At 39.0% G+C, this 13,622-nt stretch overlaps 1 protein-coding gene across 3 annotated transcripts in view; it reads right to left on the bottom strand.

The window, feature by feature from the left end:
- Positions 1-12,970, bottom strand: part of CENPF (centromere protein F) — a 43,880-nt gene extending 30,910 nt beyond the window's left edge. Inside the window, exons 1-7 of one of the 3 annotated variants that reach the window (XM_037405292.1) lie at positions 12,517-12,970; positions 11,672-11,876; positions 10,071-10,267; positions 7,716-7,831; positions 5,558-5,649; positions 2,528-2,792; positions 818-1,020 (exon numbers count right to left, since the gene is read on the bottom strand). In XM_037405292.1, the coding sequence (XP_037261189.1) occupies positions 818-1,020; positions 2,528-2,792; positions 5,558-5,649; positions 7,716-7,831; positions 10,071-10,267; positions 11,672-11,833 (1,035 nt within the window). In that variant the 5' untranslated portion in view covers positions 11,834-11,876; positions 12,517-12,970. Of the gene's footprint in view, positions 1-817; positions 1,021-2,527; positions 2,793-5,557; positions 5,650-7,715; positions 7,832-10,070; positions 10,268-11,671; positions 11,877-12,516 lie in introns of those variants that run through there. The other 2 variants (XM_037405291.1, XM_037405293.1) reach the window with 2 other exon arrangements.
- Between the last annotated feature and the right edge of the window lie 652 nt (positions 12,971-13,622).

The following is a 13,622-nucleotide window of genomic DNA, read 5'->3' as shown; positions in this document are numbered from 1 at the left end:
ATAGATGGAATTATGATATCTGCGCACTAATTTCAAATTTGTCAAATACTGTGAAAAAGGACTTTTGGAAGGTAATACAACTTGATTAAAATAATATAATTCAGTCTGCAGCAGGTAACGAGTAAGAAGTTCTCTTGATTAAACACTGGTGTCCTCTTTGCACGATTATGAAAAAATATCTAAACTGTTTCACATTTATATATGTATTTAAATACACTCTGTCAATTCTTGACTAAGCAAATTGCACTATCCTTTTGGTTTTTTACTATGAATCCAAACTCTTTAGGATTACGTTGTGAAAGCCCATTTAGAAAGTACATAAATTTTCAATCTTGCATAGCATTTTTACCTAGATTTTTTTTTTTTACACAAGTAATTTACAGTCCAAAGACTATGGTCCCACAACATCCTGTAGTATCAGCAACAGAAATGGATTTTCAGCCAGTTGCATGACAGTCTAGTTAAGGTCAGAACCTGCCAGCAGATGCCACTGTTGCTCTATGCAACTGGATCAGAGACTTTTTTTTTTTTTTTTTTTTTTTTCTTCTTTCTCTCTTCAACATTCCAGTCTTGCCCAAGGATGAAAGGTATTTCTTCAGGTGGTATAAGAACCTTCCAGAAAATGGGAGACTGCTAACAAGTATTTATTTTTACAGGTAATACATATTAAACTAACACAGTTCTCAAAACTTGATCCTCAGCAAATGCTGAAAAACTTATGCGAGAACCTTGGTTCTCACTAAAATAGCTGAACGCTGACTTAATACGGGGAATGAATTGTAAGGACTGTTAGAAGACGTGTGATGCAACATCTTACCTGTTCATTAGCTTGATCAAGTTGTGTTCTCATTTGATTCAGTTTATCTCTGGTTTTGTTCAGAACTTTATCCTTCTCTGTTAACTCTGACTTCACTCTGTCCAGCTGCAGTTCAGTCTCTTTATGTTTATTCATATGGGATTTCTTCACTTCTTCCTGAGCTTGCAGTTGTTGTTCTAGGTCTTTAATAGTGGAATTATACTCTGAGTTTTAGAAACAGTAAAGATTAAGGATCCTTTCAGCTTTGAAAGGTACATTTTCCAGATATTCACATTTCCACATTCTAAAATATTTAGTATGTTTGGTACAACCCAAGTTCCTAGCACAGAGAGACACCCTGTAAAATGTTCAGCAAGCTACAACAGAAGTTTCACTTCTCTTCTACTACCATGTCAATGACTAAAACTACCAAGACCAAAAGATAGTTGACTTTACACCAGCAATTTTCACTTCATAATATATGAGAACACAGCAGAATGTGAGGTCAGGCACAAATGGTGCACAGGCAAAGGTAATTTGCTCCTCTGATGGTTTGGTTTTGTTTGTTGTTAAACACAAAGAAACATGTCATTTGACATTATTTTTTTTTTCCATTTTTAAAAGGAAAAATATCCACTACAAACACTTGTTTGGGGAATTTAAGTGTCTGCTTCCAAGAGGCTTTTCAGCTATTAGGCATCTTTAAATACAGCATTTTCTATTTTAATCTTTGTCCTGGCCCAAAGCAGCACATGTATAAAATGAAACCAAGTGATCTCGTCACAATATGCATCAGGAAGTTTACCTACCAAAATCACAATATAATTTTACAGTAGAAAACATCAGCCAGCTACAGGGAGTGTTATCCAGAAATACTATTATACTACTATTAATTTTTGTTAAAACCAAACAAACATCTTCCTGATGCTGAATTTATAAGGCTTCCAAGCTGAAAATGCCTTCTAGACTGAAGTTTTAGAAGTAGGTATTGGAATAAGCAGTTTGGAGAGTACAGGAAGTTGTAAAACACTCCTACAAGAAAGTTAGGTGAAAAGCTGGTCCAAATAGTAGGCCTAAGTAAATATTCACCAAATCCACAACAAACCAAATTATTTGCTCTCTTCCAACTATCAGATATCATGAATGAGTATTTCTTCATAACCATACGCACAATACAAGATCAGATCTTGCTTTCTTCATTTTTGCATCATCCTGTGCTTCCAGTAACACCCATTATGGACCAACTCAGTTATGCATTAACCACGTTCAATCAATGAATTTTTAACACAAGTACTGCTCAGCCATAAATCTTAAGAGTCATACAAAATTAAGGAAGCAATATGATTTAACTTAACAGTGAGATATAGTGAAATCCTTAAAGAGTTTTTTAACTCTTAAGAGAATTGTTCCACGAGCAATGGAATTATGAAAGGAAAATGGCCTTCTCCAGTATGATGCCCGCTACCCACCCCAAAAATACAAACTCCTCCCTTCTAACTCTCACAACCCTTGTGTAAAAGATACCACAGCTGATGGATCTCTGTGTACTAGCTGATCATTGAAAACACACGCATCAGCAGCCCACTGGGCTAGTGCCAAAGGCAACAACAGGTATCTTTCTCTTTTCCCCACTAAAGCACTAATTTCAATACCTCTCTTCTATCCACACACCAGCTTTCATGAAACCATATAGAAAACTACCTCTGGGTTTTAAAGAAACTTATCAGATACCTTGGTTCTGTGCTCTTAGCTGGTTCACGAGTGAAGCATTACAATTCTCAGCAAACCTGTTGTCAAGCTCATTCTTCTCTGATATTATATTAGAATTTGGGGTTTGCCATAGAAAAGAGGATGTTGTAGAAATTCCCCTTCCAGGTGTTTCTCTGTTTCTAGATGGTATCTTTTCTTGTTGCCATGAAAACACAGATGAAGAAGCCTGATGGCGAGCAATCTCCCTGTGACTCAAAGAGCTTTGAGGATGAGGCTGATTTATTTTCTGTGTTCAAGGAAAAAAAAGGATCTACCTTTACACAGCTCCATATCCAACATACATCAAAATAATTTATTAATAAGTACAAAATAGGTTGTGGTCATTTCACATTTTTCTAACATCACATCATCCACCAGTGCAAACTACTGATTCATATAGTTGGTTTTTATACTATATAAATTAAACAACTTTAACCCAAATATCCAAGAATAGCTGATACTATAAAAACAAACCAGGATCTCCAAAAAAGCGGTCTGATCTGTGTGTCTTTACAAATAACATACCCAGATTTCTGTCTTTTTCAAGACAGATCCCATCATTTACCTTCTATGTTTTTCAAAATTGAAGCCTACATTTTTGCAGGCAAGTGCTGACAGGAGCCAGCTGCAAGAAATACAGAAGTCTAGACTAACATATCTGGTATCTGACCAATATTAATTTATTCTAGACAAACACAGCCGAATTCAGAACAGACTTAAACTCATACACATAGCATACCCAAAAATTGCAATAATAAAATGTGCTGGGTACCAGATTTCAACTTCTTCCTATTGAAAAATTAAACAGAGCCAAAATACTGGGTGGTTTTTTTCCACCTTAAGCGAAAAAAAAAAAAACCAGCAACAAACAGTAAAGCCCCTATTGTATGCTTTAACTGGATTTGCAAGTATCTGTCATTTGAATTATCTTTTTAAACTAAATCCCTAAACCAGGTAATATCCAGCGTGACTTCTCAGCCCAACCAGAGAATGTTATGTAGGAATAGCTGTGCTAAGACCAGAACTCTACAGTCCAGAATGCCGCGTCCAATCCTGTAAAGTAACTTTATAGATAAAGAGCATGAAAACCTAACCATGCATATAGTAATCATTACCCTTATACACCATCTAAATTTACAGGGTTTCTGAGACAAAAGTTTAAATCCAGGAAATGAAAGGGAATTAATATTTTTACTGAAATATTTCACTTGTACTTTCCCTTTTGGATCCGTTTGCATTTGGGCCTTTTTACAATACTCTGTAACAAGTTGTTCTGTCATTTAACACAGTATAGTGCAATAAAATAATTTTGTTCTGAGCCTACAGAGCTGGTACTATAACTACACCTCATGAAAAGTAGGAAAACTACCATTCCCTGTTTCCTCCCTTGATCCTCACTCATCTTTGTACCATTCACTTCTACCATACCTGTTTGGAAATTAAATGAACAATACGCAAGGAATATTCACGATGCGAGAGCTATTTGGTTATATATAGGCAAAAGATATTTTCCGACTAGGTCTTAATTCTTTTCCTAATAAAACCCTCTTTTCCATTGCTAAGCATAATACTGAAGTTTTCAGGGAACTAGCCATAATAATTACTGAATTGTTTCCTGGAATCACATCATTAAGTTTGGAGCCTGAACATACCAGGTATGCATTTTTTCAGATTACATTTTCCCAGGTGTGTTACTTCAGGTTTTTGTTTTGTTTGGGCGTTTTTATGCTTAATTTTACTTACGATCTTAATTATTGCAATTATTTAGTATTACAAAATACTGTGTGGCCTTCAGCCATATTATTCAACTCTTTCAGATCACTAGTTAATATGCTGAATAGCACAGTTCTCTTTATCAATGCGTTTCAGGCTTCACTGTTGATCATTCACCAGCTGTAAAAATTGACCATTTGTTGCCACTGCCCTCAATTTTTACCTTTAAATTCACATAAACTCCTCCCCCTTTTGAAAACTGTTGCATTTTTTCAGTGTTTTGTGGATATCTGGCATTATACTGAGCCATACAACTCACACACTCTGATTTATTCCTAAAAAAAATATAAAAACTCTGAAAAATACTTGAGGCTTGATTTCCCTTTACAAATAAATGGTTGGTGTTTTCTCCATATACCATACCTACATTTGCATCAATAAATGTATTGTTTCTAATAATTTGCCCAGGACAAAAAGTTGGCCCTATTAAACTTATTTCCCCAAATCAGCACTGTAAGCTTTTTTTAAACAAAAAAAATTGCATCATACTTATCACCTTCCAGTATCAGGAGAAGAATGAAATAAGTTGCACATCACAATCATTCAGCATTCCCATACTGCAGTACCGTATCAGTTCATGGGTAAATATTATCTGCATCTGGTGATTCTTTTTATTACTATTCATTTTATCAATCTATTTTAAGACTACTTCTGATTTTAATTTCAGGCTGTGCCATAGATTGAACCCCAGTAAAGGCTCTGGTATAGAAAACTTTTAACGTCTTTAAATGGTAAATACCAAATAAAATTAAAAAAAAAATATTTCAACTTTTCTGCAGTGGCCCTTTTTCCCTTGAAGGCTTTCATATTTTAGTCATCTGTTGGCCTCGGAGATTCCTTGATGTAGTTCCTACTGCTTAGGTGCTTGAAAAATGTACTAGTTTTTATTTTCTAGGGGTGTTATTTTTCATAATCTTTTCAAGGCTATTTTATTATCCTATCATATTTAACTCGGCAACACTGACAGTTTTCTCTTGTCCTTGCTTGCACAAGACTTCCAGTTTTTGAAGGATGTGTTCTCATTTTTAATGTCCTTCTTTTCTTTGCTATTCAATTATGCTGGCTTTTCTGGCTTCTCCAAGATTACTTCTGAATTGCAGAACACACAGATTAATTCTCTTCTTTAAAAAAATTACAGTTTAAGTGATGTAGAACATCACTAGTTTTCCACTCCATTTTCCAAGTTCACTCAGTAGTTATTTTCTTAGATATCACACATCAAACTCTCAAGAGATTTACCTTAACCTGGATCATTCTCAGTTCTAATTCTAGCTTTTTTCTTTCTTGTACTTCTTTCTTGTATTTTTCTTCTAGTTCCTCAAACTTAGAATCTACAAAGATACAATGAATACTTGTTCATAATCTAACTTATTGCATAGGTAATCTTCTCTAGCCTATTGCTAAAACAGGAATGATAAAAATGAACAGCTATCAGCAGCGTCAGATCATGAGAAAGAAACAACTGTATATACAATATGTTCAGTCATTTAGGGCCTCCAAAGTACACTGGTGGGATATCTGGAACTTGACATTAGAATGAAAACAAAACTGTTAGAAGTATCCAGTGCCAGAAGCATTTTTTTTAAAAAAAAATGTGTCTCTAAAAAATATGTGCATATATATAAAATAAAAACCCCCAAATATACATGTGTTACATTATATATACGTGTACATATAGATCATATACTACTATTCTTTTATAATTTGTTTATTTTTCTCCCGGCAGCCTAATAGCTTTAATATCACTAAGAAGTGACCAGAAAATAAGGCTGGATTTTTTCCCCTGAGTTCCTTTCAAATGCAACAGTAATTGGACAAAGAATTTATTTAGGAATCTTCCGCTGAAATCATAAGAGGAGCATATTAGTCCAAAACAAAAGTCTTGCTTCTCTTTTCTTGAATTTTTATATAATTCTACAACTCTCTCAGGAAAACTCAAGAATAGAAAGCACTGTAGCATTCTAGAGAACAGCCGAGGGAAGTGATTTTCCTACTCTGCACTGCACTGGCACAGCAGCACCTCAAGTTCTGTGTGCAGTTTTGGGCACCTCAATACAAAAATGACATCAAACTGGTAGGGTATGCCCAGAGGAGGGAGACCAAGATGGTGAAAAGCTTGAAGGGCAAGACTGGTGAGGAGCAGCTGAGGTCACTTGGTTCAGCTTGGAGGAGAAGGCTGAGGGGTGACCTCATCACAGGCTACAGCTTCCTCAAGGGGAGCAGCAGAAGGGGACGTGCTGATCTCCTCATGCTGGTGACCAGCGACAGGACATGAGGAGATGGAATGAAGCCACATCAGAGGAAGTACAGACTGGATGTTAGGAAAAGGTTCTTCACTGGAACAGAATTCCCAGGGAAGTGGTCACAACACCAAGCCTGTCAGTATTCAAGGACCATCCGGATGATGCTCATTGTCATATTATCTAGTTTTAGGTAGTCCTAAAGGACTAAAGGAGTCCTAAAGGAGCAGGGAGTTAGACTTAATGATCCCTATATGTGTCCCTTCCAATTTCAGGTATTTTAAGATCCTAAAGAATTTAAGACTCTAGCTTTCAAAGGAAAAAAAACCAACCAGTTTTAAATACAGTTATTTAAATCATTTTAATTTAATCCCCATTTCAGGAGTACCAAACTTAGTTGATTGCTTGATATTGCCAACTCCTGTACCCCTTTTCAGATACGTACAAAGAAATTAAAAGGAACCAGAATGCAAGAAAGTATCAGATTTCCCATCAGAGTAAAATTGAGATACCAAACTCACAGAACATCTGTTTGCAAAGAAAGAGGTGAACAGCACACAATATTGAACCCATTGAAGTTTTTCAGCATGGACAGCATAAGGGTGTCTGACTACAGAACAGTTCTCCAGTTAAGGAAACTACTTTTTACTCTTCAAGTTCATTCAAATATTTTAAATCTATTAGAAGATGGAAGTGATGCTTTGAAAAGGATACAGTACATAAATTGTGCAGATTGTCATGCACAGTAGTAGGCCAAATAAAAAATAATTTTCTAAGTTATTCCATGACTGTTGACTGAAGTTCTGTTAAAAGTACCCATGGTACATGAAGGAAGAAGTTTAGAAGTTTGCTCTTCACTATATGAAGGGAAGAGCTGACACTAGGAACAGGCAACCCATTGATGGATATTGCTATTACTGTTGATGTCCATCAATGTAGTGCTGAAAAGATGTAATATTTACAGTAAGTGTTCAATCTGCGCTAATAGTTTTTAAACATCAAATTATCATGCTGTGAATCAGACACTCTCATAATAAGCTATATAATAGGAACTAGGCAAACCAGTATGAGTGTAAAGTTCAAAACACTCCTCCACCTACCAAGAAAACTGTCAATTAACTATCTATGCTAGACGAAGAAGAAAAAAAGTAATTTACCATTATGAATTTGAACTGGTGTTAAAGGAGCATTAAAACTTTTTTGTGGAGTGCCACTACATGATAAGTCTTCTGCAACTTGTGTTGGCTGACTTCTCTCAAGCTCATATTTGTACCTGTTTAGGAAAGAAGCAGCAGCAGAAATTAGTAATGGAAACTAAAAGGTTAATTATCTGTTTTTAAGAGCCCGAAATACACAAATGATACGAGTCTAAGAACTTAGTTTAAAGATCAGGTCAAGATACACCCATTAAAAATTTTTAGATACTATAACACAGAAATATGAAGAATATATTTTATTCAGAGTTCCAACATATTTAATCAATTGTATAGGAGCCAAGGCTAACATACAAACAACCCAACCCAAAGCAGATGAATATCAGTTAGATCTGCTCAAGGTCTCAGTGCGTGAAGATGTGGTCCAGCTAAACACACCCAAATCACTGCAAACAATGATAACACAAAACTCTACCTCTTCAGTAAGCATCTTTATGGTAGGAAACATACTACTTTTATTCTGTGTTATGATACTGTGTGCTTTGAGAAACCTATGCATACCTCATGAAAATGGAAGGCAATACTCTCCACCCGACTGTATTTTTCATGTGTATCATTTACATGGCTACCCAAAACACCACAGCATGACTATCCATTCTCGTGACTTTTGTAAGCATGAAGAGTTACAAGCTCATCCAATGAAACCAGATAACTGGTTAGGAGGTTATACACCAACTTTTGTCCTGCTCAGGGAGCACAGGTTGATAAGACAATGGTTCCAGGCCGCAGCCCACTACATTAGTGACCCTACAACTTGCCTTACCATTTTCCCCTCCCTTTCACAGCACAACACCAAGAACTCCTCTCCCAGGGGATTATCAGTTGCTATGAAGTGGTAAATAATAAGATACCAGCATAAAACAAAACTGAACCAAATCCAAAACCAATACCAATTGCAAAGATTAAGCTACACATAGTAAGAGATGATCTTTTCTAGTGGACAGCTATGCAAAATAATATAATGGGAAGGAGAGAATTCAGTAAACTGGGCTTAATTTTGGGAATGGATAAAGGGAACACATACCGTTAGCCCACAACCTCTCCAGCCCAACATTTGACAACAGATAGAGAAAACATGAGTGTGGCTCTATCAAGCCTGCTGAATCTCACTAGGTTCTTTTTTGACAGATCTCAGCAGGTCTTTACACAAAGCTGGTGTTTCTACACGCCAAAAATTGTTTTGTTGACATTTAGAATCTTCTCACAGCAGTCAAATACTTCAACTATCTTTAGTTTTCCCAAAGGCAGGGGAAGGGGGTGGGCAAGGGGAAAAACCAGAAAGACCAGCACAGCTTCCTCTTTATTTGTTTCTACTGGGACACGTATGAGGCATACCATCCAAAAGTTAAAGGAAGCAGATACACTTCAGGCCATTAAAAGAAAACAAAAACACAAAAAAAATACCCACATAAAACCAAAACATTAAGAAACCTGGCATCCCAGACTTCCCCCTCTCTGTGACAGTAATTCTGCTTAACTAGCACAACAGTTCACTGCATAAGTAGGATACTTGGCCTTACTGACACAAAGTCTCAGAAATACTTTTACTACAGGCACTCTGTTCTTGAGTATGAGAGCAAGTTTAACAGATGACAACATCCACTTCACTATGGGCAACTGTTCCATTTGTGTAACACCCTCAGATGAAGGATTTTAGATGTGTCTGCATTACAGAGGATGCTTTTACTGTATGAATTGCATTCCACATCTACAGACAATACACACATACTGTCTCAGTAGTAACTCTTTAGAAGCCGAGGTGTTATGAATTAGGCATCTATTTACCAAAGCAACTGGATTCATTCACATCACCATTGTTTTTGGTAGCTTCCTCTTCTACTCCAATAGATGTTCACGCCTCCTCCTTTCAGTGATCATATTTTATTGGTAGACTTGATCTTACAGACTGAACTATCCATGTACTTCCCTTGCAACTCTAAGATCTTTGCAGGTTACTTTTGCCAGTTCTGCTAACATTTTTGTTTGGATTTTTAAAAAAATAAAAAAAACCCCCACACACAGAATGGATGGCTCCTTTTTCATGTAACAATGCAGAATTCCCTCAGAATTAAACAGGGTCTATAAGTGCTCACCGCTTCAAGTGGCACACAGGTTTATTTAGAAGTCCATGTATACATATGTGTATGTAAAAATAGGTCAGTATTTTAAGATTTCAGTCACAAAATCTGAAGTATGAGATGAAGAGAAACTAAAAGACTGCAAAGGCTGCATTATAGGAGCAAAACATGAGAAAAATAATGATTGTACATGGGTTAGAGACGTACAGCAAGTCCTCACCTTTTCAGTTCTTGTTCTAGCCTTTCGATATCTTTCTTGCAGGAATTCAGCTGCCCTGACTGAATGTTGACTTGAGATTCTTTTAGTTGAAGATCATATGAAATTTTCTGCTTTGCTTTCTCAAGATTATCACACAATTCCATCAAGCTCTGGTTCTCTCTTTTTAGTGTTGCAGATTCATTTTTTTCATTTTCAACCTAGTTGGAATATAGACCATTTAAAAAAATGTCTCAAGTCCCCTCTGTGCAATTATTGTTTTAATAACACAAAGTTTACATACTGTTATTTTATTCCTAGCATTTCAAAATTCTGACAGCATTGAAAAGCTCAGATACACACATTGTTAAAGTATTCCTGGGGCGGGGGGGGGGGGAAGGCAGGGAAGCTGCATTTCCTAAAATTCAGCTGAGTGATATTAGTAATTTTTATTTACTGACTAGACACAAGCTCATCAAAAAATTCATCAGTCCTGAAATAATCCACACTAGTCTGCATTCCTCACTGATCATCTCACTTCTCTTTCCAGCCCTATCAACTTTAGCAATCGGAATACCTTGACTCACTAAAAGAATGCACAATGATTACCAAGAGTCACAGCTTTGAAACTGGAAATAGAGCCTGGAAGTAGAGATGTCATTCTCCTTCCCTCCAGCTTCTAAGGGGCAGGCTACAGTCTGGCTACATCTTTGTGCAACATTATTATTTTTGACTGAAAAGTAGCAAGCATTAGCTGCTGTTTCCAAGAGTTTTAAAGCACATATGTTTGAGAGCCCCCTTTTTGTTTGTTTGTTTTTGTTTGGGGAGCACAGCACTTCCTCTGGATGGTTGAAATAAGTACTTGGAAATTCACAGGAAGAAACCCAAAGAAAACTACTAGGCATAAGTTTTGCTAGCAAGTTGCAGCAGCCTAAAGGAAATAAATGGCAACCTTTGTAAATTGCCTCTGAGCTGTATTCAAACACTACAAAACAAAATTCAACCAAATTGGTGACTTCTGAAGAATTGCAGAAGTCTGAACGAGACTGCAGAGAACTGAACGAGAGTATCGTTGATTTCTAGAGTCTGATGAGATTTAAAATTACAGCCTTGAAAAAGAAAACCAAATCCCAAAATGCCGTCTCTACAAGGGAAAAAAAAAAATAATCATAGTTACATAAACTAAGGAAAAGGTGATATGTATCTGCAGGCAAGGTGAAACAGTAAGAGACTGTCAGCTGTACCACTGTTATATAAAACTGGTCTAGTCATTATCAAGATTTAACAGGTGTAACAATAAAGTTATTTCTTTTCCTAATCATTAAGAGACATAGGAAAGCCTCAAACTAAACATAAACACCTGCAGATGGACAACCATGCCAAACACAGAGAAGAGGCAGGAATTCTATTAACAGTCAACAAGAACTAAGCAGGAAGGAGAATATGATGAGTATGAAGTAAGATGAAGATAAGCAGTTTATAGTTCTATGCTACCTTTTCAGTCAGCCAGCAGGAAGAAACAAAATGCTAACCCATTCCTAAAAACCACCAGGTAATAAATCTTTACAATTGTGTTTGGCATGGAGACTGGCATTTTAGGAAAATGACCACAGTATTTATGTTACCTTCTGTTTCTGTTTTTGCAAAGCTGCCTCCAAAGACTCTAACTGGAATTGTCTTTGCTGACGCTCCTTTTTAAGCTTGTCAACTTGACTTTCCAGCTCATGAATCTTCTGAAGGACTCTGGGGGACAGCCCTTCTTTCCATTCCTCCACAGCCCAGCTCATATTGACAGGATTCTTGTTTAACGTAAAATGAATAGTACTACTCCTGAAACACAAAGACAACTACAATTAGACATTGAACGAGGTTAAATATGCCTCTTTTTTAAATAAATTGCATTTTTTAAGCTTAGCAGTGATTACAATAGAGTATTTCACAACCATGCTTGGCTTCCTGATCTAAACATCCAGCAGCAACATTTAATAGTAGGTCCTATTTTGACTCGCCTCTGTCCAGTTAAGGCGAGATTTTGAAACCTCACATTAATCAACCACCTAACAATAACAGGGTTTACACTTTTATAATGGCATTTGACTGGTTTATTTCACAAAATTTCTCTCCACATCTTGTGTTGATGTTCATGTTGCAGAAAGTCATTGGCACTTATGACTGCATAGCACTTCAGCCGTGCTTAACCTGAAAGTTGTGAAAACCAATGGCTTCATTTTAGGTGGCAGCTATGCTTCTCTCTTTAGTTTTTCAAAGCAATAACACTGAGCTCGGGGCACCGAGAATGCTCTCCACTGGCAGAAACTGCTGTATGACACTTAGCCCTTACGTACAAGTTAGACAGGCTCGCACGATTTGATTTTTTGTTGTAATGACTGCGCCTTCAGAGGCCCTGGCACGGACATACTTGCTCGAGACACCTGCACAGCTCAGAAACCACTTGTGAGAGACAACTTACCTCAGAATCACTAGAGAGCCGCGACGGACGGGCCGAGCTCAGCCAAGCCTGCGGGGCGTCCCGCCTCACTGCGTCCCACCAGGCCTCCGGGAGCGGCGCCCCGGGGCACACCGGCCCCTCAGGGGGACGCACGGCGGCCACCGCGCTCTCGGGGGAAGCCGGGGGCAGCGCCCGGCTAACGGCGCCTACCCGCTCCACTAAGGTACCACCGGACGGCGCGGAAGGCGGGCGGCTGCCTCGGGTTGTCTATTACACCCGCAGAGACCGACAGCCGGTGAGCCCCCCCGCCGCTCGCTCGCTGTTAAACACCGACCGGGGTCTCAGTCAGTCAGTCAGTCAGTCTCACTCAGCCCCTCGCCGCCGGCGGCGACCAGCGGAACGCAGCCGGTCGCCGCGACAGGACGGGACGGGCCGGGCCGCGGTCCCAACCGCAGTTTTAGAGCTGCCGCTAACACCCGGCGGCCGTTTGTGCACGCCCAGCCAATCGGGCGCCCGAGCGCGCTGATTGGTCCCTCCGCGACGCCGCTCGCCACGCGGACCTCGCCTCGTTAGCAATGAGGGCGCAGCGCCGGGTCTTCGGCCTTCGTGATTGGCTGATTCGGAATCATTCAAACTCCATTGGAGGTGGCGCGCAGGGGCCGGGCGGAGGCGGTTCGTGATTGGCTCCGGAGGCCGTGGCCCATAGCTGGGCGGGGCGGGCGGCCCGGAGGGAGCCGTGAGGGCAGCTGTCAGGGAGTCTCTGGGGGAATCTCCGAGCGCTGCCCGCGTCCTCCCGCTCGGCGAAGGGCGGGAAGGAGAGGGATGTGAAGAAAGCGCAGCCAGAGGGGCAGCAAGTGTCGGGGAGGGGGGTGCGGGTGACGCGGCACCGTCAGATCTGTGATCCCAGGTCATTTTCCCGCTCCCACAGAGAACCTGAGTTTTCAAAAAGAAAAGTGTCCTGATGGTAACTCCGCCACTTGGGAAGATCTACAGAAGGATCACAGAGTGGTTTAATATTAAGTTCTGCCCAAACTGCTCCCGGGCTTGGGTTTTTTGAGCGGGGAAGAGGCAATTCAGCACAATATTGCACATTTTCTACCCCAAAATGGAAACACAAAGTAAACAAA

The sequence above is a fragment of the Falco rusticolus genome, chromosome 12 (genome assembly GCF_015220075.1).
Source record: "Falco rusticolus isolate bFalRus1 chromosome 12, bFalRus1.pri, whole genome shotgun sequence".
Lineage (NCBI taxonomy): Eukaryota > Metazoa > Chordata > Aves > Falconiformes > Falconidae > Falco > Falco rusticolus.
The sequence above is the reverse complement of the archived record's forward strand: the minus strand, read 5'-3'. Positions and strand labels throughout refer to the sequence as shown.